At 34.2% G+C, this 25,433-nt stretch overlaps 1 protein-coding gene across 9 annotated transcripts in view; it reads right to left on the bottom strand.

Moving 5' to 3' along the window:
• The window catches only part of ERCC6L2 (ERCC excision repair 6 like 2), a 231,188-nt gene that overhangs the window by 129,073 nt on the left and 76,682 nt on the right, over positions 1–25,433 (bottom strand). For all 9 annotated transcript variants that reach the window (XM_068552809.1, XM_068552808.1, XM_068552815.1 and 6 more), the window contains exons 11-13: positions 22,751–22,896; positions 12,364–12,459; positions 1,764–1,863 (exon numbers count right to left, since the gene is read on the bottom strand). In XM_068552809.1, coding sequence (XP_068408910.1) covers positions 1,764–1,863; positions 12,364–12,459; positions 22,751–22,896 — 342 coding nt within the window. The remainder of the gene's footprint in view (positions 1–1,763; positions 1,864–12,363; positions 12,460–22,750; positions 22,897–25,433) is intronic.

The raw sequence follows: 25,433 nt of genomic DNA, 5'->3' as shown, positions 1-25,433 counted from the left end.
TCAAGGCTCCTTTCTTTTTTTAGTATCTGTTGACTCTAAGCTTGGAATACTCACAAGTTGCATCTACCTTTTCCAGTAGTCTTCTTATGACTGAGTCTAGCTTCGTTTCTTCCTTCAATCTCATCTCAACTGCCTTTTGTCTTTCAGGGTTCCTTATCATTTTTGGCCCACAGAGAGAACTCTTTTTTCTTTCCAACATTTTTATAGGATTTTTAAACATCATTTTGGATTGTTTTCCCCCCAAGAGATTTGAGGAACACTTGTGAGGCTAGCGTGTGTTTGCCATTTGCACCCTTGGTTCAAATTCCAATCAATGTTTAAATCACATTTATGCCATTTCCTCATATGATTGCCATCTTATCTTTATTTGTGCTTATCAAGTTGTATGGCTGAATGTTCCTTAAGTGGCTTATTTTAATAAGCAATTAGATCATACAAAGTTCTGAAAACTTAAATTACCCTCATCTTCTGAACCCTTTTTATTACATATTATTATATATTATATAACAGGCCATTTTATTTCATTAAATGAGTCAGATGAATAGGCAAAAAGGAAATACATATAGTAATGGGATCAAGAAAACTTACTATGTGATTGAGGAAAGACTCTTACTTGTGACAAGTCAAAGATAGTATTCTAAAGAGCTGCTCCTAAGATGAAAAAATAATATCTACTTTTTTCCAAGATTAGTTAATGTCTGAAAAAATAATTTTCAAGTAGTTGTGCTATACTTAAGAACAAAAAGATTAAAGGTTTCTTACAGAGCTAAATGCTTTAAGAAAAATAAACACTGCTGTGTACAATTCTATTTTTAGGATTAAGAAAATAGCATAAATTTAAGACTGGATCATTCTTAGGTTAACTACCACCACATGTGGCAGATGTTTGCTCTTAAACAGATTCCAGCTGAATATATAGGGGGTAATTCAAATTTAACATTTATAATTAAACTTGAACCTCATTCCAGATCTTCTCAAGTGGGCAGTTACAGACTAAGTAAACTTTATTTAGAGGCATAAATGGAGTAGTAATTGATACCCTAAGGATATTAAAGAGTTAATGCAATTTTAGATGAATATTAAAAGCACCAGCACAGTAGTTAGTGTGCTTGAGTTCTATTCCTATAATTTCATTTACTGGGGTGTCCTGGATCCCAGTTTCATTATATACAACGTGAAACATTTGTATTAGATATCTCTAAGGTATTCCTCTCCAGTCTTCTTCATGCACACATAGAAAATGGAAACATGTGAACATCTACTCAAAGAGGACGTTACTCAAGGCTGGAAGCTGGCTTAGATAATCTTGCTGCCCAGAGAGCTGTAGGATGTCTGGGTGCACCTGTACCCCATCTGTGGCATACACTTACATCTTGGCCCACAGTTTGGGGAGCTGTGACCTTGCTACTCAAATTGTGATCTGCAGACTAGTACTGTTGGCACTTCCGGGAGCTTGTTAAAAATGCAGAATCTTGCGTTCCCCCCAGAACTACTAAATCAGAATCTGTATTTTAAAGATCCTTAGGTAATTCATGTGCACATTAAAGAAGTACTGCTCTAAGCAACTTTCAGCTCTAAAATTCAATGAACCTAAGATTTAATCTGTTTTATAGAAGTGTATTCTAGAGTATATTTCATAATCTTATTAAATTCCTTATTATAGCTAGAATAAAATAAAAAACATATTTGTACACAAATTTATTATTAATTTTTGAAAACTGACAAATGTTTACTTTTAATTAGAAAAAGGGAAATATATTTACCTGCTTGTATACCTGTCGTAAGTACATGATCTCCTCCACAGTTCCCAAGGATATCAGCCTAAGCACTTTGACGTCTCTGCATTGCCCAATCCTATATGCTCTGTAAAAACATTAAAAACAAAAGGCAACCAAGATCAAGTGAAACAACTTCGGGTTCAGGAGGTAGCTTTTGGATATAAAAATGAAATATTGCTAAATTTTTAATTTAAAAAGAAATATCTTATGTTTAGATATGCTATATTATTTAATAATAATGTAAAAACAGAAATTCATATAAAAAGGCCAGTCATTGAGGAGGAAAGTATTATAGAAAAAAATATACATATCAACTTCATTTCTGTTACAAACATCGCCTTCTATTGTGCAAAAACTTTTCCTAAATTCAGATTTTTCTTTTATGGCAATCTTAAGCTTATGAATGATTCCATTTATATAAAACTCTCAAAAACGCAAACTAATCCACAGTGACAGAAAGCAGATCAGTGGTTGCTTGGGGGGCCCTGGGAGGGGCCAGATGGATGGATTACAAAGTGGCACAAGGAAAATTTGGGGGGTGATGGATATGTTCAGTATCTTGATTGTGGTAATGGTTTCATGGTGCATACCTACAGCAAAACTTATCAGTTGTACACTTTAAATATGTGCAGTTTATTGTATGTTAATTATATCTCAATGAAACTGTTAAAAACACCTTGGAGGAAAAGCAATAATCAACTGGCAAGCCTATGGAAGTGCAGATTTACAGCCCTCATCCACAGAGATTTCCAAGCAGTCTGTCTGACTGGATCACTCAGTTGATTAGTACCCCAGGTGTTTTGATATGGACTGCAGTGCTAATTAAAACTCTAACCTGACTCACCACACTGATTAACTATAGGTCCAGTCCCTGTAGCTTCTCCCAGGTGGAGGCTTTATTGGATGTTCTGAATGAGGTCATCTGTTTCTAAATACCTGTTATAGTCATGTGGGATCAGGGGCAAGGCCATACTGCTTCATGCTTGAAAATGTTACAATTTGGGGGAAATTTAATTTTGACCTTATAAAGTCACACTGTATTGTTATATTTGGTGCTCCTTCTGCCTCCTTCACCCATTCCTCCTCACAGAGAAGGGCTTTTACTAGAGGACATCTTGGTACTGAAAAATCTTGCATTCCCAGAAAAGAATGGGGGCTCCTGTGACACAGCAAAGCCAGGGGTAAGTTACTGCAATTCTCACTTTCATCCTGCAGCCTGGATAGAGAGGGACTCATAATCCCTTTCTCTCCTACAATGGATTTGGGTCTAAAAAAAATAAATATGGATCTAAGGAAATGTCTTTTGGGTGTAAGGCAATTGTTTGCTGAATGGGATAGATTCTGTCAGAATACATATTCTTGAATCTTTACAGACAAAAACCTTATAACATGTTACACTGGACCTATGCTTCATCATTTTCTAGGTCTATAAAGTACGGATATGTAAATGGTCTTTTATCATGCAAAGACAAGTGTTAAGAAACTGTTATACAGTGTGGAGGTCAGTATTTTCATTTCTCTTCTTTGTTCCTCCTGTCAGAGTAAATGGAAGGAGAGGGAGAGGAAGAGGAATTCTGTTCATTTAGTTTTACTGTCAACTAACTTTCACTGAAAGCCAAAGCACAGTGAACTGTGTTTCGAGGGAACACTGGGATAAATAAGTCTTGATGGCCTAGACGAAAAAGAACAAAATTACAACAAATGTTGTTAAGACAAAAAGAAATGGATATTTTTCTGTGGTTTTCATTTAACTATTTTCCTGGGCAGTTGTCACTGGCAAGAGGCTGGTTAAAAGTGCAGGCTCCGCAAGTCAGACTGTGTGGATTCAAATTTATTCTATCTTTTGATACCAACTTAATTTCAATTGCATTAAAAAATTCTCCTTTACAGCTCTGCTTTAAATCATATCTTTATATGTCATGTATTCATTAGCAGATTTATAATTATTTTTATGCATTTGTCTTTTAAATCCTGTAGAAAACAGGGAGAAGAATTATAAGCCAAAATTATAATAATACTGGTTTTGATATTTATGTACTTACCTGTACTGGAGAACTTTATATTTTCATATGACTTTGAGATACCATTAGAGTCCTTTCATTTGAAATTGAAACTCTCTCCTTAACATTTCTCCTTAGTATAGATCAAGAGAACAGAATAGAGAGCCCAGAAATAAACCCAAGCACCTATGGTCAACTAATCTATGACAAAGAAGGCAAGAATATACAATGGAGAAAACAGTCTCTTCAATAAGTGGTTCTGGGAAAACTGGACAGCCACATGTAAAACAATGAGAATAGAACATTTACTCACCAACTACAAAAATAAACTCCAAATGGATTAAAGACCTAAATGGAAGAATTGAAACTATAAAACTCCTAGAAGAGAACATAGAACAATCTTTGACATAAATCTTAGCAACGGTTTTTGGATCAGTCTCCTAAGGCAAAAGAAACAACAGCAAAAATAAATAAATGAGACCTAATCAAACTTACAAGCTTTTGCACAGCAAAGGAAACCATTGACAAAACAAGACAACAACCTAAAGAATGGGAGAAAATATTTGCAAATGATATGACCATCAAGGGGTTAATATCCAAAAAATATAAATAGCTCATACAACTCAATATCAAAAAAAACAATGTCAAAAAACCCAAACAATCAATCAAAAAATGGGGCAGAAGAGCTGAAAAGATATTTTCCTAAGAAGACATATACACAGCTAACAGGCACAGGAAAAGATGCTCAACATTGCTAATTTTTAGAGAAATGCAAATCAAAACGACAATGAGCTATCACCTCATACCTCTTAGAATAGCTATCATCACAAAGACCACAAATAACAAATGTTGGCAAGGATGTGGGGGAAAGGGAACACTTGTACACTGTTGGTGGGAATGTAAATTGGTACAGCCACTATGGAAAGCAGTATGGAGGTTCCTCAAAAAACTAAAAAAAGAACTATGCTATAATCCAGCAATTCCACTTCTGTGTATATATCTGGAAAAAATGAAAACACTAATTTGAAAGATACATGCACCACAATGTCCAGAGAAGTATTAATTACAATAGCCAAGATATGTAAGCAATCCAGTGTCCATCAACACACAAATGGATAAAGAAGATGCGGTACATACATAGAATGGATTATTATTCAGCCATAAAAAAAGAATGAAATTCTGCCAACAGCAGCATCATGGATGGACCTAGAGAATATTATGCTTACTGAATTAAGTCAGACAGATAAAGAAAAATACTATATGATATCACTTATATGTGAAACCTAAAAAATAAAACAAGTGAATGTATATAGAAAAACAGAAACAGAATTACAGATATAGAAAACAAACTCGTGCTTACCAGTGGGGAGAGGGAAGCGGGTGGGGATGAGATACGGGTATGGGATTAAGAGATGAAACTACTGTATATAAAATAGATTAGCAACAAGGAGACATTGTATAGCACAGGGAATTATAGCCATTATCTTGTAATAACTTTCAATGGAGTATAATCTGTAAAAATACTGAATTGCTATGCTGTACACCCAAAACTAATATATTACTGTAAATCAACTATACTTCATTTAAAAAAATAACTATAATATGTCAGTTATATCTCAATAATAAAAAATGCAGAAATACAACTTTAAAAATACACTAGAAGGAATTAACAGTTGATTATATGATACAGAGGAATGGATCAGTGAGCTGGTAGACACAGCAGTGGAAATCACTGAAGGAATAGATAAAAGAAAAAAGAATAAAAAGAAAGGAGGACAGTTTGAGACCTCTGGGACTACATCAAGCATACTAGCATTCACATTACAGGGGTCCCAGAAGAAGAGTGAGAAAGGGGCAGAGACCATATTTGAAGACATAATAGCTGAAAACTTCCCTAACCTGGAAAAGGAAAGACATCCAGGTCCAGGAAGCACAAAACAGGATCAACCTAAACAGGAGCACACCAAGAAACATTGCAATTAAAACTGCAAAAATTAAAGATAAAGAGAGAATATTAAAAAGCAGCAAAAGGAAAAGCAACAAGTTACATACAAAGGCACTTCCATAATGCTATCAGCTGACTTTTCAGGAGAAACTATGCAGGGCCAGAAGTGAGTGGCATGATATACTTAAAGTGATGAAAGGGAAAAACCTACAACCAAGAATACTCTATTTGACAAGGCTTTCATACAGATTTGATGGAGAGCTCATAAGTTTTACAGACAAGCAAAAGCTAAGAGTTCTGCACCACCAAACCAGCTTCCAAGAAATGTTACAGGGACTTTTCTATGTGAAAAAGAAAAGGCCACATCTAGATATATGAAAATTACGAAAGGAAAAAAATCTCATTGGTAAAGGCAAATATACAGTAATGGTAGTAAATCAACCATGTATAAAGCTAGTAGGAAGGTTTAAAGACAAAAGTAGTAAAATTGTGTATATCCATTATAAGTAGTTGAGGGATACACAAATCAAAAAGATGTAAAATATGATGTCAAAAACAGTAAACATGGTGGGGGAGGAGAGTAGAAATTTAGGGTTCTTAAGTGTATGTGAACTTAAAAGATCAGCAATTTATGTTATCCTTTTGAAGAACTTTTGGTAGCCACAAACCAAAAATCTAAACACACACTAAAAAGAGAAAGGAATGCCAACAGAGCACTAAAGATAGCCACCAAATCACAAGGAAGAGAAGACACAAAAATAATTACAAAAACAACCACCAAACAATTAACAAAATGGAAAGGAGAACATACCTATCAATAATTACTTTAAAAATATATGGACTAGACGCTACAATCAAAAGACACAGAGTGGCTGATTGGATACAAAAACAAGACCCATCTATATGCTGCCTACAAGAGACTCACTCTTGAGCTAAAGATACACAGACTGAAAGTGAGGCAATGGGAAAAGGTATTCCTTGAAAATGGAAAGGAAAAGAAAACTGGGGTGGCAATACTTATATCAGAAAAAATAGACTGTAAGACAAAGACTGTAGTAAGAGACAAAGAAAGACATTACATAATGATCAAGGGATCAATTCAAGAAGAAGGTATAACAGTTGTAAATGGATGTGCACCCAACATAGGAGGACCTAAATACATAAAGCAAATTATAACAGACATAAAGGGAGAGACTGACAGTAATAAAATAATAGTAGGGAACTTTAACACCCAACTGACATTACTGGACAGATCATCCAGACAGAAAATCAATCAGGAAACACTGCCCTTAAACAACATATTATATCAGATGGACTTAACAGATAAATATAGAATATTCCATCCAAAAGCAGAAAAAATGCACATTTTTTTCAAGTTCACATGGAACACTGTCCAGGATAGACAATATGCTAGGCAACAAACAAGTCTTAGTAAATTTAAGATTGGAATCATATCAAGCATCTTTTCTGACACAACAATATGAGACTAGAAGTCAACTATTAAAAAAAAAAACCTGCAAAAACACAAACATGTGAGTTTAAACAATATGCTACTAAACAACCAATGGATCACTGAAGAAATCAGAGAAGAAATAAAAATATACCTGGAGACAAATGAAAATGGAAACACAATGATCCAAAATCTATGGGATTCAGAAAGAGCAGTTTCGAGGCTTATAGCATTACAAGCCTACCTCAGGAAACAAGAAAAAAGCCAAACCAACAACTTAAACTTACACCTAAAGGAACTAGAAAAAGAACAAACAAAACTGAAAGTTAGTGAAGGAAAGAAATAAAGATCAGAACAGAAATAAATGAAAGAGATACTTAAAAAAAAAAAAGGTCAATGAAACTAAGAGCTGGTTCTTCAAAAGGATAACAAAAATTGATAAACCTTTAGCCAGACTCTTCACGAAAAGAGAGAAGACTTAAATCAATCAAATCAGAAATGAAAAAGAAGTTACAACTGATACCACAGAAATACAAAGGATCATAAAATATTACTACAATTATGTGCCAATAAAGTGAACAACTTAGAAGAAATGAACAAATTGCTAGAAATGAATAATCTCCCAAGACTGAACCAGGAACAAATAGAAATTTTAAACAGACTAATTACCAGTAATAAAATTGAATCAGTAATCACAAAACTACCAACAAAAAAAAGTGTAGGACCAGACAGCTTCACAGTTGAATTCAACAAACATTTAGAGAAGAGTTAACAATATCCTTCTCAAACTATTCCAAAAAAATTGCAAAAGCACACTTTCAAGCTCATTCTATGAGGCCAGCATTGCCCTGATACCAAAACCATACAAAGATATCATAAAAAAAGAAAATTACAGGCTAATATCACTGATGAACATAGATGCAAAAATCCTCAACAAAATGTAGCAAACTGAATTCAACAGTACATTAAAAGGATCATACACACTAATCGCAAGCAATGAAATTGAAACTGTGATAAAAAATCTTCCAACAAACAAAAGCCTAGGAACAGATGGCTTCACAGGCGAATTCTATCAAATATCTCGAGAAGAGCTAACACCTATCCTTCTCAAACTCTTCCAAAATATAGCAGAGGGAGGAACAGTCCCAAACTCATTCTACAAGGCCACCATCACCCTGATACCAAAACCAGCCAAAGATGTCACAAGGAAGGAAAACTACAGGCCAATATCACTGATGAACACAGATGCAAAAATCCTCAACAAAATACTAGCAAACAGAATCCAACAGCACATTAAAAGGATCATACACCATGATCAAGTGGGGTTTATTCCAGGAATGCAAGGATTCCTCAATATACACAAGTCAATCAATGTGATACAACATATTAACAAACTGAAGGATAAAGACCATATGATCATCCCAATAGATGCAGAAAAAGCTTTTGACAAAATTCAACACCCATTTATGATAAAAGCCTTCCAGAAAGTAGGCATAGAGGGAACTTACCTCAACATAATAAAGGCCATATATGACAAACCCACAGCCAACATCATTCTCAATGGTGAAAAACTGAAACCATTTCCACCAAGATCAGGAACAAGATAAGGTTACCCACTCTCACCGCTATTAGTCAACATAGTGTTGGAAGTTTTAGCCACAGCAATCAGAGAAGAAAAAGAAATAAAAGGAATCCAAATCGGAAAAGAAGGAGTAAAGCTGTCACTGTTTGCAGATGACATGATACATAGAGAATCCTAAAGATGCTACCAGAAAACTACTAGAGCTAATCAATGAATTTCACAAAGTAGCAGGATACAAAATGAATGCACAGAAATCTCATATTCCTATACACTAATGATGAAAAATCTGAAAGAGAAATTAAGGAAACACTCCCATGTACCATTTCAACAAAGAGAATAAAATACCTAGGAATTAATCTACCTAAGGAGACAAAAGACCTGTACAGAAAACTATAAGACACTGATGAAAGAAATTAAAGATGATATAAACAGATGGAGAGATATACCATGCTCTTGGATTGGAAGAATCAACATTGTGAAAATGACTATACTACCCAAAGCAATCTACAGATTCAATGTAATCCCTATCAAACTACCAATGGCATTTTTCAGAGAACTAGAACAAAAATTTTCACAATTTGTATGGAAACACAAAAGACCCCAAATAGCCAAAGCAGTCTTGAGAAAGAAAAATGGAGCTGGAGGAAACACGCTCCCTGACTTCAGACTATACTACAAAGCTACAGTAATCAAGACAGTATGATACTGGCACAAAAACAGAAATATGGATCAATGAAACAGGATAGAAAGCCCAGAGACAAACCCATGCACATATGGTCACCTTATCTTTGATAAAGGAGGCAAGAATATACAATGGAGAAAAGGCAGTCTCTTCAACAAGTGGTGCTGGGAAAACTAGACAGCTACACATAAAAGAATGAAATTAGAACACTCCGTAACACCATACAGAAAACTAAACTCAAAATGGATTAAAGACCTAAATGTAAGGCCAGACACTATAAAACTCTTAGAGGAAAACATAGGCAGAACACTCCATGACATAAATCACAGCAAGATCCTTTTTGACCAACCTCCTAGAGAAATGGAAATAAAAACAAAAATAAACAAATGGGACCTAATGAAACTCAAAAGCTTTTGCACAGCAAAAGAGACCATAAACAAGACGAAAAGACAGCCCTCAGAATGGGAGAAAACATTTGCAAATGAAGCAACTGACAAAGGATAAATCTCCAAAATATACAAGCAGCTCATGCAGCTCCAATATCGAAAAAACCAACAACCCAATCCAAAAATGGGCAGAAGACCTAAATAGACATTTCTCCAAAGACATACAGATTGCCAACAAACACATGAAAGGATGCTCAACATCACTAATCATTAGAGAAATGCAAATCAAAACTACAATGAGGTATCACCTCACACCAGTCAGAATGGCCATCATCAAAAAATCTACAACAATAAATGCTGGAGAGGGTGTAGAGAAAAAGGAACCCTCTTGCACTGTTGGTGGGAATGTAAACTGATGCAGCCACTATGGAGAACAGTATGGAGGCTCCTTAAGAAACTAAAAGTAGAATTACCATACGACACAGCAATCCCACTACTGGGCATATACTCTGAGAAAACCATAAATCAAAAGACACATGTACCCCAATGTTCACTGCAGCACTATTTACAATTGCCAGGACATGGAAGCAACCTAAGTGTCCACTGACAGATGAATGGATAAAGAAGATGTGGCCCATACATACAATGGAATATTACTCAGCCATAAAACGAAACAAAAATGAGTTATTTGTAGTGAGGTGGATGGACCTGGAGTCTGTCATACAGAGTGAAGTAAGCCAGAAAGAGAAAAACAAATACTGTATGCTAACACATATATATGGAATGTAAAAAAAAAAAATGATTCTGAAGAACCTAGGGGCAGACATGAAAAAAGACACAGACGTAGAGAATGGAATTGAGGACACGGGGAGGGGGAAGGGTAAGCTGGGAAGAAGTGAAAGAGTGGCACTGACATATATACACTACCAAATGTAAAACAGATAGCTAGTGGGAAGCAGCTGCATAGCACAGGGAGATCAGCTCGGTGCTTTGTGACCACCTAGAGGGTTGGGATAAGGAGGATGGGAGGGAGATGCAACAGGGAGGGGATATGGGGATATATGTATACGTATAGCTGATTCATTTTGTTATAGAGCAGAAAGTAACACAACATTGTAAAGTAATTATACTCCAATAAAGATTAAAAAAAAAAAAAAAAGGAAAATGGAGAAAAAAAAAGGATCATACACCATGATCAAGTGAGATTTATCCCAGGGACACAAGTATGGTTCAATATCTGCAAATCAATCAATGTGATATACCACGTTAACACATTAAAGAATAAAAATCATATTATCATCTCAATAGATGTGGAAAAAGCTTTTGAAAAAATTCAACATCAATTTATGATAAAAACTCTCAATAAAGTGAGTAGAGAGGGAACATACCTCAACATAATAAAGGTCATATATGACAAGTCCACAGCTAACAACATACTGAATGGTGAAATATTGAAAGCATTTCTCTAAGATCAGGAACAAGAGAAGAATGCCCACTCTGGACACTCTTATTCAACATAGTATTGGAAGTCTTAGCCACAGCAATTAGGCAAGAAAAAGAAATAAAAGTATCCAAATTAGAGAGGAAGAAGTAAAACTGTCAGTGTTTACAGGTGACATGACACTATACATAGAAAATTCTAAAGATGCCAGCAAAAAACTACTAGAGCTCATCAATGAATTTGGTAAGGCTGCAGGATACAAAATTAATAAACAGAAATCTGCTGCATTTCTATATGCTAACAATGAACTATTAGAAAGAGAAATTAAGAACATAATCCCATTCAGAATCACATCAAAAAGAATAAAATATCTAGAAATAAATGTAACTAAGGAGGTAAAAGAACTTTACTCAGAAAACTATAAGACACTGATGAAATGGACTGTATAAGAAAGCTGGGTTTCAGTGCTTTATGATCTGGTCCAAACATCCACTGCAAGAACCTTTTGTCAGACTCATTCCCCACTTATTTATAAAATTTATGAAATGATTCTTTCAGTTTTGATCAAGGAGCACATGTTACAGGTTAATCCCTCTTTATGTACAAGGTGTGGGAGAGGAATTTGTTTTAGAGTCAGCACATTAATTAATTTCCCATAAGGATGTACTTTAGTCTACTCCCATACCCTGAAGTTGCTGATCCCATGCTTGAATTTCTCTGTGCTCTCCTGTTGATTTGGGATTGTGGCTTTTCCCTGCTGGTTCCTTCATCATAAAAATTCTCCCATGAGTTTCTCAAAACTTCTGATCTACTAGTAGTGACCTTTCTATTTTCCTGCAGTACTGGGGATTTATTCTTTCTTCTAAATTAATCTTGTCACAATAATGGGATTTTGAGATGAATGGAAAATTAATGGCTATTATCAGCCTGCCATTTGGATTCAGAAGTTCAGGGTTATCTTAAATAAAAGTTAAAAAAATTTTTACAAGGTCTTCCCTATCTTCTAATCACAGTCACATTGTAAGCAACCTAAAAAATTCAGGAGCATTTTTAGACTAAAAGTATTTGCAGGTCAATTTAAATTTTGTCACCATGGTACCTGTCAATTGCTTGAAGATCATTGGCTGGATTCCATGTAGGATCAAATAATACAACCACATTGGCACCAACAAAATTGAGGCCTAGTCCACCAGCCCTGGAGTAAACAGAATAGAGTACATTAAGACAGCAAAAATAAATTTTGCTCTCTAACTCAATTATGCCAGGTTTCTATAACCAAATCAACACAATATTACATTAACATTATAAAAGTAAGGTGATTAAAACACAAATATGCCACAAGTAAAGCGGCTATGGAACAATTTTTTGTGTACCACTCTAGAATATCCCTAAGAAATTTGAGCATTAGAGACCATGTAAGTAGGTTGTGCTGGTTTTTACATTTTTTTGGATACTCAAATACTATTCTCGAAGATTTTCCTAACATAAGTTTTAAAAACTGCTAGTATACTCCAGCTAAATAAATATACACACTTAAAAAAATGCGCTCCTCCTTATTCCTCCCACTAAGTGCAGCTAAAAACCCTGGGCATTATATATAAAATAAAACACAAGATTATGAAAGGTAGAGAGAACACAGATTGGCTAGAGACCACAAAACCTAAGGAATGACATGGCAGTGAGTTCCCTGGCTTCATTTTTGCCTAATATATCCCAGATTGGGTTCTGGAGAAGCCAGTGAACTGGAAATGCCAGCAGCCAACAGTCACAGACCAAAAAAGCCCCAAGAAAAGCCTTCTTCCTTTAGCCAAAGAACCAGGAAAGATACAGCGTTTTAAGACCGAAAAATGTTAGATAATAAACAGCCTATTCTTGCAAACACCACAGAAAAAAAATCTGTGGCTCCAACCCTAACCTGGTCAGCAAAGGCTAAGTGAGGAGACTAAATTCCCACCTTTGACAGTAATGAGGTACCTCTCATTCTCACTCGGGTGGTGTCAGAGAAGACTGATTGAGGAGCCGGAACTTTTCATTTCTGCCCAGCTATAACCAGGCCCCTCTGTAGTGTGGGTGGAAGCCATGGAGAAATAGCAGTGAAGTGCCTCAAACTCAGGATGTCAACAGAGGCCAAGCAAGAGACACGGATTTCCAGCCCATGTGGCTGGCATGGTGTCTGGGTAAAACAGAAGTTTTAAATAAGATACAGAGTTTCATAACATAATACTCAAAATGTCGAGCATACAATAAAAAATTACTAGTCCTACCAAGGTCTAGGAAAATCTCAATTTCTATAAGAAAAGACAATTAACATACAACAACACTGCAAAGAATCAGATGTTGGAATTATCTGACAAGGATTTTAATGCAGCCACAATAAAAATGCTTCAAAAAACAATTACAAATATGCTTGAAACAATTTAAAAATAGAAAGTCTCAGCAAAGAAAGAGAGGATACCAAATGAAAATTTTAGAGTTGAAAAATAACTGAATTACAGAACTTGCTGGATGGACTTGATAGCACAGTGGAGATGACAAATGACAGAATCAATAAACATAAGAGCACGTCAATATTATTGATATTTACCCAATCTGAACAACAGAAAGAAAATATACTGAAAAAAAAAATAACACTCTTAGAGGCCTGAGGGACAGTAACAGAAGAGCTAACACTTCTATCGTTGTAGTCCTGGGAGAAAAGAGTGAGACTGAAAAATTATTGAAAGAAATATAGCTGAAAAATTCCCAAATTTGGGAAAAGAGATAAACTTATAGAATGCAAAAAGTTGCATGAACTCCCAAAATGATAAACCCAAAGAAACCTATGCTAAAATACAGCATAATTAAACTTCTGCAAACAAACGATAAAGAAAAACTCTTGAAAGCAGTCAGAGAGAAATGATACACAACTTTTAAGGAAACATCAAATGACAGTGGATTTCTCATTAGAAACCAAGGTGGCCAGGAGGAAGCAGTGCATTTTCAAGTGCTAAAAGAACTATCAACCCAGAATTCTATATCCAGCAAGAATATCCTTCAGGAATGAAAGGGGAATCATGACATTCTCAGATTAAGGAAAACTAAGAGAATTTGTCGCCCACAGACTTAGAGGAAAGATACAATAAAACAACTAAAAAGCCAACCAATATCCAGTCCTGTCAAATTTACCTCAAAAATGTTTTTTTCATGAGTCCTTTCTCCATTCCTATTTTCACTTGCCCTAGGTCAAGCTTTTATGTCACACCTGTATGTATTACTTCAGTGGCTTCCTGTCTTCCCTTACCTCAGACCTTAAATCCATTCCCACATTACATAAAATAATTCTAAGCACAGAATATAGAAAACTAAGTATGCCATTCCTCTGTTTAAAACCCCTCAATTCTTTGGAAAGCCAAAGCTTTATCTTCACTTAATTGACCTGTGGTTAAAATATACAGTGAAAAGAAGCCATGAAAGATATATGTATATTTTGACAGTTTTTAAAATATGATATTGCTTAATGGATTTGATAGATTCATTTTTCTATCAGTCACAACATGTCAGAATACAAATAATTCATTTTGGAATGAAGTTTATTTCTAAAGATATCTTTTCTAAATGTATCTTTTAGCAAAACTGAATATATAAAATGTTTGTCTACTGAGTTAAAGATTTCAGCTGCCTGCATAGCTTATTAGATTTTACCTAAAAATAACTGTTATCTTCTCATGTTTTGAATTTTCTGGGTCTAAACACCATACATTTAATAATTATTTTATTATATAATAATGATAAAATTTTGTATTTTTTAAAGGAGAGGTAAAATTAAAATCCAATAATAAAATCATTTTCTTCATTTTCTTCGTTTTTCTAATCTCAACCTTCAAAGCTTTCACTGAGGCTTTCTCTTGCTGATTTTCCCTTTTCAGATGCTTAGACCATCACGTAACTCACACTTAGATAATGCTTTACACTAGATACTAACCATCCAGGGAGGGAAAATGTTAATAATCTTCTCTTATACAGTTTCTATCAAAATAGAAAAAAATTAACATTTATTGAGCATCTACTATATACCAGGAATGGTGCAAGATATTTTCATATATCTTATTCTTTCATCCTCAACACAGCTCTATGAGTTAACTATTATTCTCATTTTACAGATGAGAAAATTGAGAATCTGAAATACTGATTAACTTGCTCAAGGTCTCTGAGGTGGCCAGTGTCTGGATTCAAACCCAAGTATCCTGACTTGTTCAATATTCAATAGAAATTGAATTTTCTCCTTTGGAAAATTACTTATTAGAGGCAACAGCATAAAGATGTCACAGAGACTTGAACTCAAAGAAAGAAGTTAGGTGGGATAAAGAGGAAGTTTGGGAAACGATTTAAAAAATGGGTAAATTACAGGAGTGGGTGGGATTTAGATACCCAACAAGTAGAAGAGAAGTTAGAAGTTTATCTGTCTATTACAGTGATGGGGAAAATTCTGAAGGAACAAGGTTCATAAGATTATATAATTAGACTAGTTATGTGAAAAATCAACCAGTTATAATCAAAATAAAATTGGAAATCAAGAAGTATTTTCTAACACTTAACACCAAAAGTAAGTCTAGTCAACTGTTCAGTTAGCTTCTTGTCAGTAAGATATGCATGAATTTATTTCAGATGCCCTAAATGAGTCACGGGAAGGTCACCACTTGAGGTAACAATCTTCAAAGATATTCTGAAGTTACAACTTAAGACTGTCCGAGTTAAAGAAGAGGCAATGTTTCTTTTAAAGAAAAAATAATCTCTAAACTCTATCTCTAGAGATGAGATGATTCTCTATTTGACAATAATACAACTCAGACTCATAAACTTTCAAACCTCTCACTCCTCTCATATGGATAACAGCAAAGGCTTACTCCTTAAGCAATAAAATATTTAGAATATAGCCCTCTTCAAGCTGAGGAATGGTATTAAGATAGATTGCTAATAAACATGCAGGCTATTCATTCCTTAGGTCTTCCACATTCTATTTTGTATCAATAAATATGTAAAAAAATGTATTTTAACCATATCTTAATGTTCCACAAAAAAATTCTGTCAATGAATTAAATTTTACTGTTATGTATTAACTATTATAAAAGGTGGAATGAAGTAGTCACTTGAACAAATACTTCTGAGAAACCTAAATATAAGTAAGAGATACCATGTTCGTAGATAGGAAGGTTCGATGGCATTAAAATGTCACTTTTCTCCAAAGTCATTTATAAATTCAGTGATTCCAGTAAAAATCCCAACCCAAGGAAAAATGCCAGATAACCCTTCCTTAATTAACTGAATGAGATGATTATGGAAAGTGAAGCTTTAAGGTGTTGACATTTCAGAATAAAGATAATTCAGAGAACAAGGGCTTAAAAAAAAAAAGACTAAAAATCAGTTATTTAAAATAAAATAATAACATCGGAAAATGACATTTTTCAGAATACAGAGCAAAAAAGATAAAAATATGAAGTAAGAGTCCAAGTTCAGAGGTTTAATGAATCATTGTAGGGGAATTCCCTGGCGGTTCAGTGGTTAGGACTCCAAGCTTTCACAGCCAAGGGCCCGGGTTCGATCCCTGGTCAGGGAACTAAGATCCCACGAGCTGCATAGTGCGGCTGGAAAAAAAAAAAGAATCATTGTAGGAGCCCTAAAATCAGATAACCTAGCGTCTGAGAGATACCAAAGGAAATGGAAGAGAAGCCATTGTCAAAGAAATAATCAAAGAGAATTTTCCAGAGCTGAAAAATACAAGCCCTCAGATTATGCCCAGCAAAATAAATGAACAAAAACCCAGACCAAGACTCAAATATCACTGTGAAATTTCAGAATACAACAGATGAAGAGAAACTCTTGTGAGTTCACAAAGAGGAAGGAGAATCAGATTGGCATTAGACAAAATTTCAGCAGCACTAAGTACCAGAAAACAATGTTGTAATACCACAAAGATCTGAGAGGAAATTATTTTCAATCTAGAATTCTACAGTTGGCCAAAGTAGCAAGTGAGAGAGCACATAAAAGACATTTGCTGATATTCAAAGATAACATAAAATTTACTTTCTATATATTCTGGCATACAAAGTTATTTGTTAAAATAGCTGACAGACGATATGGACAGGTGACAAAAGTAGAAGGAAGGGTGGATGTGTGCTAATGCTAATACCACACATTACAAGTACTTAAAAGATATTGTAGGAAGTTGCTGGACTAAAAATCAAAGATTGAAGTATATTATTTCAGGTTAAAAAAGTAATTTATAGACAAATAATAAAAATAAAAATAGTAAAGACTGTGTGGAAAATGGGGAGGGAGGAGTGTAAGTAAACTAAATCCTCCTCTAACATAACAAAGAGTCCAAGCTGTTTAAAGCTGATAAACTAAAAGATAATGAAGAATTAGGATTCTGGCAAAAATGATGGACTGAGCCATTGTGAAACTCTTTTGTTTCAACACCTAGAAATTAAATATAAATTTTTGCAAAACAAGGAAAACAGAACAAAAACTGAGCATATGTCTTTTGAAAAACATAGCTAAAGAATGGATTTATTATGTCTTGTAAGGTTCTTTATGTAACAAATGTAAGGACTTAGGTAACAAATCACTCTTTGAATTCAGTCATAGGAAAACAGGAATCCAAAACTCCTCTTGTCCTGGTTGGGATGCCTAACAAAGAAGTCAAAGTAAAATCACAGTAATGGAGAACTCCTACAACCAGTCTCCAAAGGATTTCCACAGAGGAAAGAGGCCCCACTGAAGATAAGCTCAAAATAAAAAATTACAAAATGTGTGAAGAAACCATCTACCATAAGCAAAAGCCAGAGGGAAGAACAAATAGAAGGATTAGCACCCCCCAAGCACAGGAGTTAATAGAGCAAAAATGCCATTCAAAAAGGTATTTTAAAAAATGACTAAAATTACTAAAGAAATAAAAGCTAGAAACCATAAAAAACAAAATATATGTAAAACTGATCAGCTAGATTTGAAACATATAAATAACACTTTTTAAAAAATTGAATATATTCCTATGCTATACATTGCATTGCCATGACTTCTTTATTTTGTACCTTGCAAACCCCTTCACCTATCTCACCCCTTACCCCCTGGCAACCACTAGCTTGTTCTCTGTATCTATGAGTCTGTTTCTGTTTTGCTATGTTTGTTCTTTTGTTTTGTTTTTTAGATACCACGTGTAAGTGAAATCATATGGTACTAGTCTTTCTCCATCTTATTTCACTTAGATTATACCTCTAGGTCCATCCATGTTGTCACAAACAGCAAGACTTCATTCTTTTTATGTCTAAGTAATATTCCATTGTGTATATATATATGTGTGTGTGTAATCTTTATCCACTTCATTTATCAATGGACACTTAGGTTGCTTCCATATCTTGGCTATTCTAAATACTGCTGCAATGAACACTGGGATACATATATCTATTCAAATTAGTGTTTTGCATTTCTTCAGATAAATGACTAGAAGTGGAATTCCTAGATTGTATGATAGTTCTATTTTTAATTTTTTGAGGAACCTCCATACTGGTTTCCATAGTAACTGTATCAGTTTACATTCCCACCAACAGTGCACAATGGTTCCCTTCTCCCCACATCCTCACCAACACTTGTTATTTCTTGTCTTTTTGATAATAGCCATTCTGACAGACATGAGGTGATAATCTCTTTTTCGTTTGATCTGCATTTCCCTGAAGATTAGTGATGTTAAGCACCTTTTCATGTGCCTGTTGGACATCTGTATGTCTTCTTTGAAAATATGTCTACTCAGGTCCTCTGCTGATTTCTTAATTGGATTTTTTTTTTTGATATTGAGTTTTATGAGTTCCTTATATATTTTGAATATTAACCCCTTATTGAACATACCATTTACAGTTATCTTCTCCTATTCAGTAGGTTGCCTTTTCATTTCACTGATGGTTTCCTTCACTGTGCCAAAGCTCTTTAGTTTGATGTAGTCACATTTGTTTATTCTTGCTCTTGTTGTCCTTGCCCAGACAGATCCAAAAAATATTACTAAGATCAATGTCCAATAGCATACTGCTTATATTTTCTTCCAGGAGTTTCATGGTTTCAGGTCTAACATTAGAAGTTTAATCCACTTTGAGCTTATTTTTGCATGTGGGGTTAGAAAACGGTCTACTTTCATTCTTTTACATGTGTCTGTCCAATTTTCTCAATATCATTTTTGAAGAGACTGTCTTTTCCCCACTGTATATTCTTGGCTCCTTTGTCATAGATTAATTGACCATGTAAGTGTGGGTTTATTTCTGGGCTCTCTACTCTGTTCCATTGATCCATGTGTCTGGTTTTGTACCAGTACCATGTTGTCTGATTATTATAGCTTTGTATACCACACATTTGATTTTGAAATCAGGAAGCATGACACCTCTAGCTTTGTTCTTCTTTCTCAAGCTGCTTTGGCTATTTGGGATTTTTGTGGTTCCATACAAATTTTAGGACTATCTATTCTGTGAAAAATGCCATGGGCATTTTGATAGGGACTGTAATGAATATGAAGATTGCTTTGGGTTATATGGACATTTTAACAATGTTAATTCTTCCAATCCATTAACATGGTATATCTTTCCATTTATTTGTGTTGTCTTCAATTTCTTTCATATTTGTGTTATAGTTTTCAGTGTACATGTCTTTCACCTCCTTAGTTAAAATTATTCCTAGGTATTATATTCTTTTTGATGCAATTGTAAATAAAATTGTTTCCTTAATTTCTCTGATAGTTCATTATTTGGTATAGTAATGCAACAGATTTCTGTATGTTAATTTTGTGTCCTGCAACTTTACTGAATTTATTTATTAGTTCTAATAGGTTTTTGGTAATGTCTTTAGGGTTTTCTATATGTAGAATCATGATATCTGCAAATACTGACAATTTTGCTTCTTCTGTTCCAATTTGTATGCCTTTTAATCTTCCTTATCAGATTACTGTGGCTAGGAATCATTGTACCATGTTAAATAGAACTGGTGAGAACTGGGCATCCTTCTTTTGTTCCTCACCTTATAGGAAAAGTTTTCAGCTTTTTACCATTGAGTATATTATTAGCTGTGGGTTTTTCATATATTGCCTTTATTATGTTGAGGTATGTTCCCTGTATACCCACTTTGTTGAGAGTTTTTATGGTAAATGGATGTTGAATTTTGTCAAACTTTTTCTTCATCTATTGAGATGACCATATGATTTTTATTCTTCAATGTGTTAATGTGGTATATCACATTGATTGATTTGTGGGTATTACTTTAAAAAAACATTATTTAAAAAATAAGAATGCTTATGTGTGTCTTATAAAACTTAGCTCAAGACAGGATTCTATGTCATTTAATACTTTCTATTTAAGGACTCATGTGTGAAATTACTTCTTGAATTCATTCACAGGAAAATGGAAATCTAGAGCTTCCCTGCTTGGGCCTTAGTTGCAAGAATTCAAGAATTTTAGTGCTCAACAGTTAAGTAGCTCACTCATCATATATAACACTTGATTCCTCATTTTAAGTAATTTTTTTTTCTTTTTTCTTTTTTAATTTTTTTTTGACCACACCGTGCAGCTTGTGGGACCTTAGTTCCCTGACCAGGTATTGAAACCAGGCCATGACAATGAAAATGCCGAGTCCTAACCACTGGACTGCCAGAGAATTCCCAAAGTAATTTTTATTTTGACTTAGTTTTTCATTTTTTGTATTTTACATGTTTATTTTAAAAGTCCCTTGAGATTACTTTCTAAAATATACAAACAGCTTATACAGCTCAATATCAAAAAACAACCCAATCAAAAAATGGGCAGAAGATCTATACAGACATTTCTCCAAAGAAGACATACAGATGGCCAACAGTCACATGAAAAAATGCTCAACATCACTAATTATTAGAGAAATGCAAATCAAAACTACAATGAAGTATCACCTCACTCCAGTCAGAATGGCCATCATCAAAAAGTCTACAAATAATAAATGCTGGAGAGGGTGTGGAAAAAAGGGAACCCTCCTACACTGTTGGTGGGAATGTAAATTGGTACAGCCACTATGGAAAACAGTATGAGGTTCCTCAAAAAACTAAAATAGAGCTACCATATGATCCTGCAATCTCACTCCTGGGCATATATCCAGAGGAAACTATAATTTGAAAAGATACATGCACCCCAGTGTTCACTGCAGCACTATTTACAATAACCAAGAAATGGAAGCAGCTTAAATGTCCATCAACAGATAAATGGATAAAGATGTGGTATATATATATATATATATAATATACACACACACAATGGAATATTACTCAGCGATAAAAAAGAATGAAATACTGCCATTTGCAGCAACATGGATGGACCTTGACATTATCATACTAAGTGAAGTAAGCCAGACAGAGAAAGATAAACATCGTATGATATCACTTACATGTGGAATCTAGAAAAAAAAAAAAAAAGTTACAAATGAACTTTCCAAAACAGAAAGAGACTCACAGACAAAGGGAGGGGAGGGATATATTAAGATGATGGGATTAACATATATACACTACTAGAGATAAGACACATAACCAACAGGGATCTACTGTATAGCACAAGGAACTATACTCAGTATTTTGTAATAACCTATAAGGGAAAAGAATCTGAAAAAGAATATATATATATATATACACACACACACACACACATATATATGTATATATATATAACTGAATCACTGTGCTATACACCTGAAACTAACACAAATGACATTGTAAGTCAACTATACTTCAATTTAAAATAAATAAATAAATAAATAAAAGTCCTTTGAAATTCTTTTTGAAAGATAGTGGAAGCACATCTATAAAATACTTATTACATTAGATGCTGAAAGTTACAGATTTGTTACCCCCCAAAAGGGATTAATCTTAGGTGTTTATATCAAATCTTTCTCTAAAGTGAGTGTATTTCTTAAAAAGTTTATTGAGAGATTCATAAATAGGTGTTAGAATTGATTTAACTTTTATAAAACCTATAAATGTTGAGCTGCTCTGCTTGAGACCAGGTAGAGACAGAGGAGGGAAACTCCTGGCCCACTAAGCACTGTGGGTTCCCAAGGGCTCCTTGATCACAGTTCGAAAACCACTGCTACCTATCATTCTCAGCTATTTGATTAATAACTTGACTATCCAATTAAGTCTGATTGCTCTAACCACAAGACATGAGTCAAAACAGTACAGAAAATTTCTGAGGAAACATCCATTTTTTGGATTTTTAAAAAATAAAGCCAGACATATAAAGAGAATTCAGTGATAAGGGAACTGAGAGAAAAGTTTAAATAAAACTCAAGATATTGTTATTTCAGTCAAAATTAACAGCATTTTTTTTGCTTCTTCTTAAAGCTAAATGAAACAAAGCAATACAAGCGTAACCACTGAAAATCCAGTACTAGTTTAAAGATTACCTTAAATCTTAAAAGCAATTAGATAAAAATCAAGTTATCAAATTTTATTTTCTTACATTGTGGAGACAAGGCAAATGTTAACATCTTGTGTACTGTTGAACTCTTTCACAATCTTGATTCTTTCCTCTGATTTTGTATTTCCATCAAGTCGTCGGTAATCAAGCCCAGATGCCATACAGTATTGCTGCAGCACATCGAGCAACTAGAGAAAAGATACAGAGACGTGCAAAGACAAATTCATGGTTTAATAAGTTTCATACCATTATAGAGATGAGCTTTACTAAGTATTAATATTGCTGGTCACAATTTCTTATAATTACAAGAGCAACAAATATTTTTCTAATTTCTGACTCATATATATCTTCCCATTATACTGAAACTGACTTTAGTGTTCAGCAACCTTTGTTTTAAAAAAAGAAAAATCAATCTTCCAGGGGAAAAAAAATCAATTTTTAGTTTTTTAAACTAAAACGGAATAAAAAGAAAAGTATTGGCTAACTCACTTATGTAAATATATTACATTATTTTTGCTATTTTCCACATTCTAAAATTACTTAAATGTCTTAAAGAACACTTTAATTATTAACAAAAACATCAACAGAGAATTAGAAATTTATCTTTGAGTTTGCTATTTGACAGTAAGCAACTCTGATACAATTGAAATTTTAGTATCTGTTTTAAAAGTTCTTCCCTCATTACCATTTCCTACAGAAGATACATAAGATAGTAAATGTGGCTGGATGCTGTTTTTTTTTTTTTTCCCACACACACACACTGTATTTTATTTTTACAAGAGATAGAGTGACACCAAGCATTGTACATGGATCACCACAACAAAAGCAACAATGATTGCAATTACCAAACATGAAACACACTCATACTATGTCATAATATTGACATTCAGTCCAGTAATCCTCCACTGTAACAGCTCCTTTACTTTGCAGTGAAAATTGATTTGTATATTCTTTGCCGCTGAGTCCTTGTTGAATTTTTTTTTTAATTCAGACAGAAAGTCACAAAAATTATACTCATCCTCATCAGTTCACTCAGTCCCATGTAATTAATTTTTTTTTTCATCTTGATCTTTTGTTAGCACTTTTATGAGTTCATCAGTTTTCCATTAGAGTTCTGAAAATGCTTATTCATTCAGTTCAGCAGTACATTCAGTTACCAGAAACCTGTATTTGTCAGAGTATTTTCCATGAATTTCTTAAAGATGAAACCCTTTTATAGGAACATATTTGCAAAAGCATCAGAGTACACCCAGGTCTGTAAATGACAAAAGACTTAAAAATGACCACAGTTAAAAATTTGATGAAAGTTCATAATAATGCAGTTGACAAGAAAATTAGTTATTTCTGAGATATACATTTTAAGGTAATAACTAGGATTATGACTTATAACATTATACCAGAACATATAAGATTTTTAGAAATTTCATGTAATGTCTGAAACATTTATATTAACATATTTCCATACAAATAACCCAATGAAAGTTTAGTATTAGTTGTTTTGTTTGTTTTTTTATACTGCAGGTTCTTATTAGGCATCAATTTTATACACATCAGTGTATACATGTCAATCCCAATCGCCCAATTCAGCACAACACCATCCCCACCCCACCACAGTTTTCCCCCCTTGGTGTCCATATGTCCGTACTCTACATCTGTGTCTAAACTTCTGCCCTGCAAACCGGCTCATCTGTACCATTTTTCTAGGTTCCACATACATGCGTTAATATACAATATTTGTTTTTCTCTTTCTGACTTACTTCACTCTGTATGAGTCTCTAGATCCATCCACGTCTCAACAAATGACTCAATTTCGTTCCTTTTTATGGCTGAGTAATATTCCATTGTATATATGTACCACAACTTCTTTATCCATTCGTCTGTTGATGGGCATTTAGGTTGCTTCCATGACCTGGCTATTGTAAATAGTGCTGCAATGAACATTTGGGTGCATGTTTCTTTTTGAATTATGGTTTGCTCTGGGTATATGCCCAGTAGTGGGATTGCTGGGTCATATGGTAATTCTATTTTTAGTTTTTTAAGGAACCTCCATATTGTTCTCCATAGTGGCTGTATCAATTTACATTCCCACCAACAGTGCAAGAGGGTTCCCTTTTCTCCACACCCTCTCCAGCATTTGTTGTTTGTAGATTTTCTGATGATGCCCATTCTAACTGGTGTGAGGTGATACCTCATTGTAGTTTTGATTTGCATTTCTCTAATAATTAGTGATGTTGAGCATCTTTTCATGTGCTTCGTGGCCGTCTGTATGTCTTCTTCGGAGAAATGTCTATTTAGGTCTTCTGCCCATTTTTGGATTGGGGTGTTTGTTTCTTTAATATTGAGCTGAATGAGCTGTTTATATATTTTGGAGATTAATCCTTTGTCCGTTGATTCGTTGGCAAATATTTTCTCCCATTCTGAGGATTGTCTTTTCGTCTTGTTTATGGTTTCCTTTGCTGTGCAAAAACTTTGAAGTTTCATTAGGTCCCATTTGTTTATTTTATTTTTTTTATGTTTCATTTGTGCCTTTATTTATTTATTTATTTTTTAAACATCTTTATTGAAGTATAATTGCCTTACAATGGTGTGTTAGCTTCTGCTTTATAACAAAGTGAATCAGTTATACACATACAATATGTTCCCATATCTCTTCCCTGTTGCATCTCCCTCCCTCCCACCCTCCCCTTCCCACCCCTCTAGGTGGTCACAAAGCACCGAGCTGATC

The sequence above is a fragment of the Eschrichtius robustus genome, chromosome 10 (genome assembly GCF_028021215.1).
Source record: "Eschrichtius robustus isolate mEscRob2 chromosome 10, mEscRob2.pri, whole genome shotgun sequence".
In the NCBI taxonomy this organism is placed as follows: Eukaryota; Metazoa; Chordata; class Mammalia; order Artiodactyla; family Eschrichtiidae; genus Eschrichtius; species Eschrichtius robustus.
This window is presented reverse-complemented; position numbering and strand designations above follow the sequence as displayed.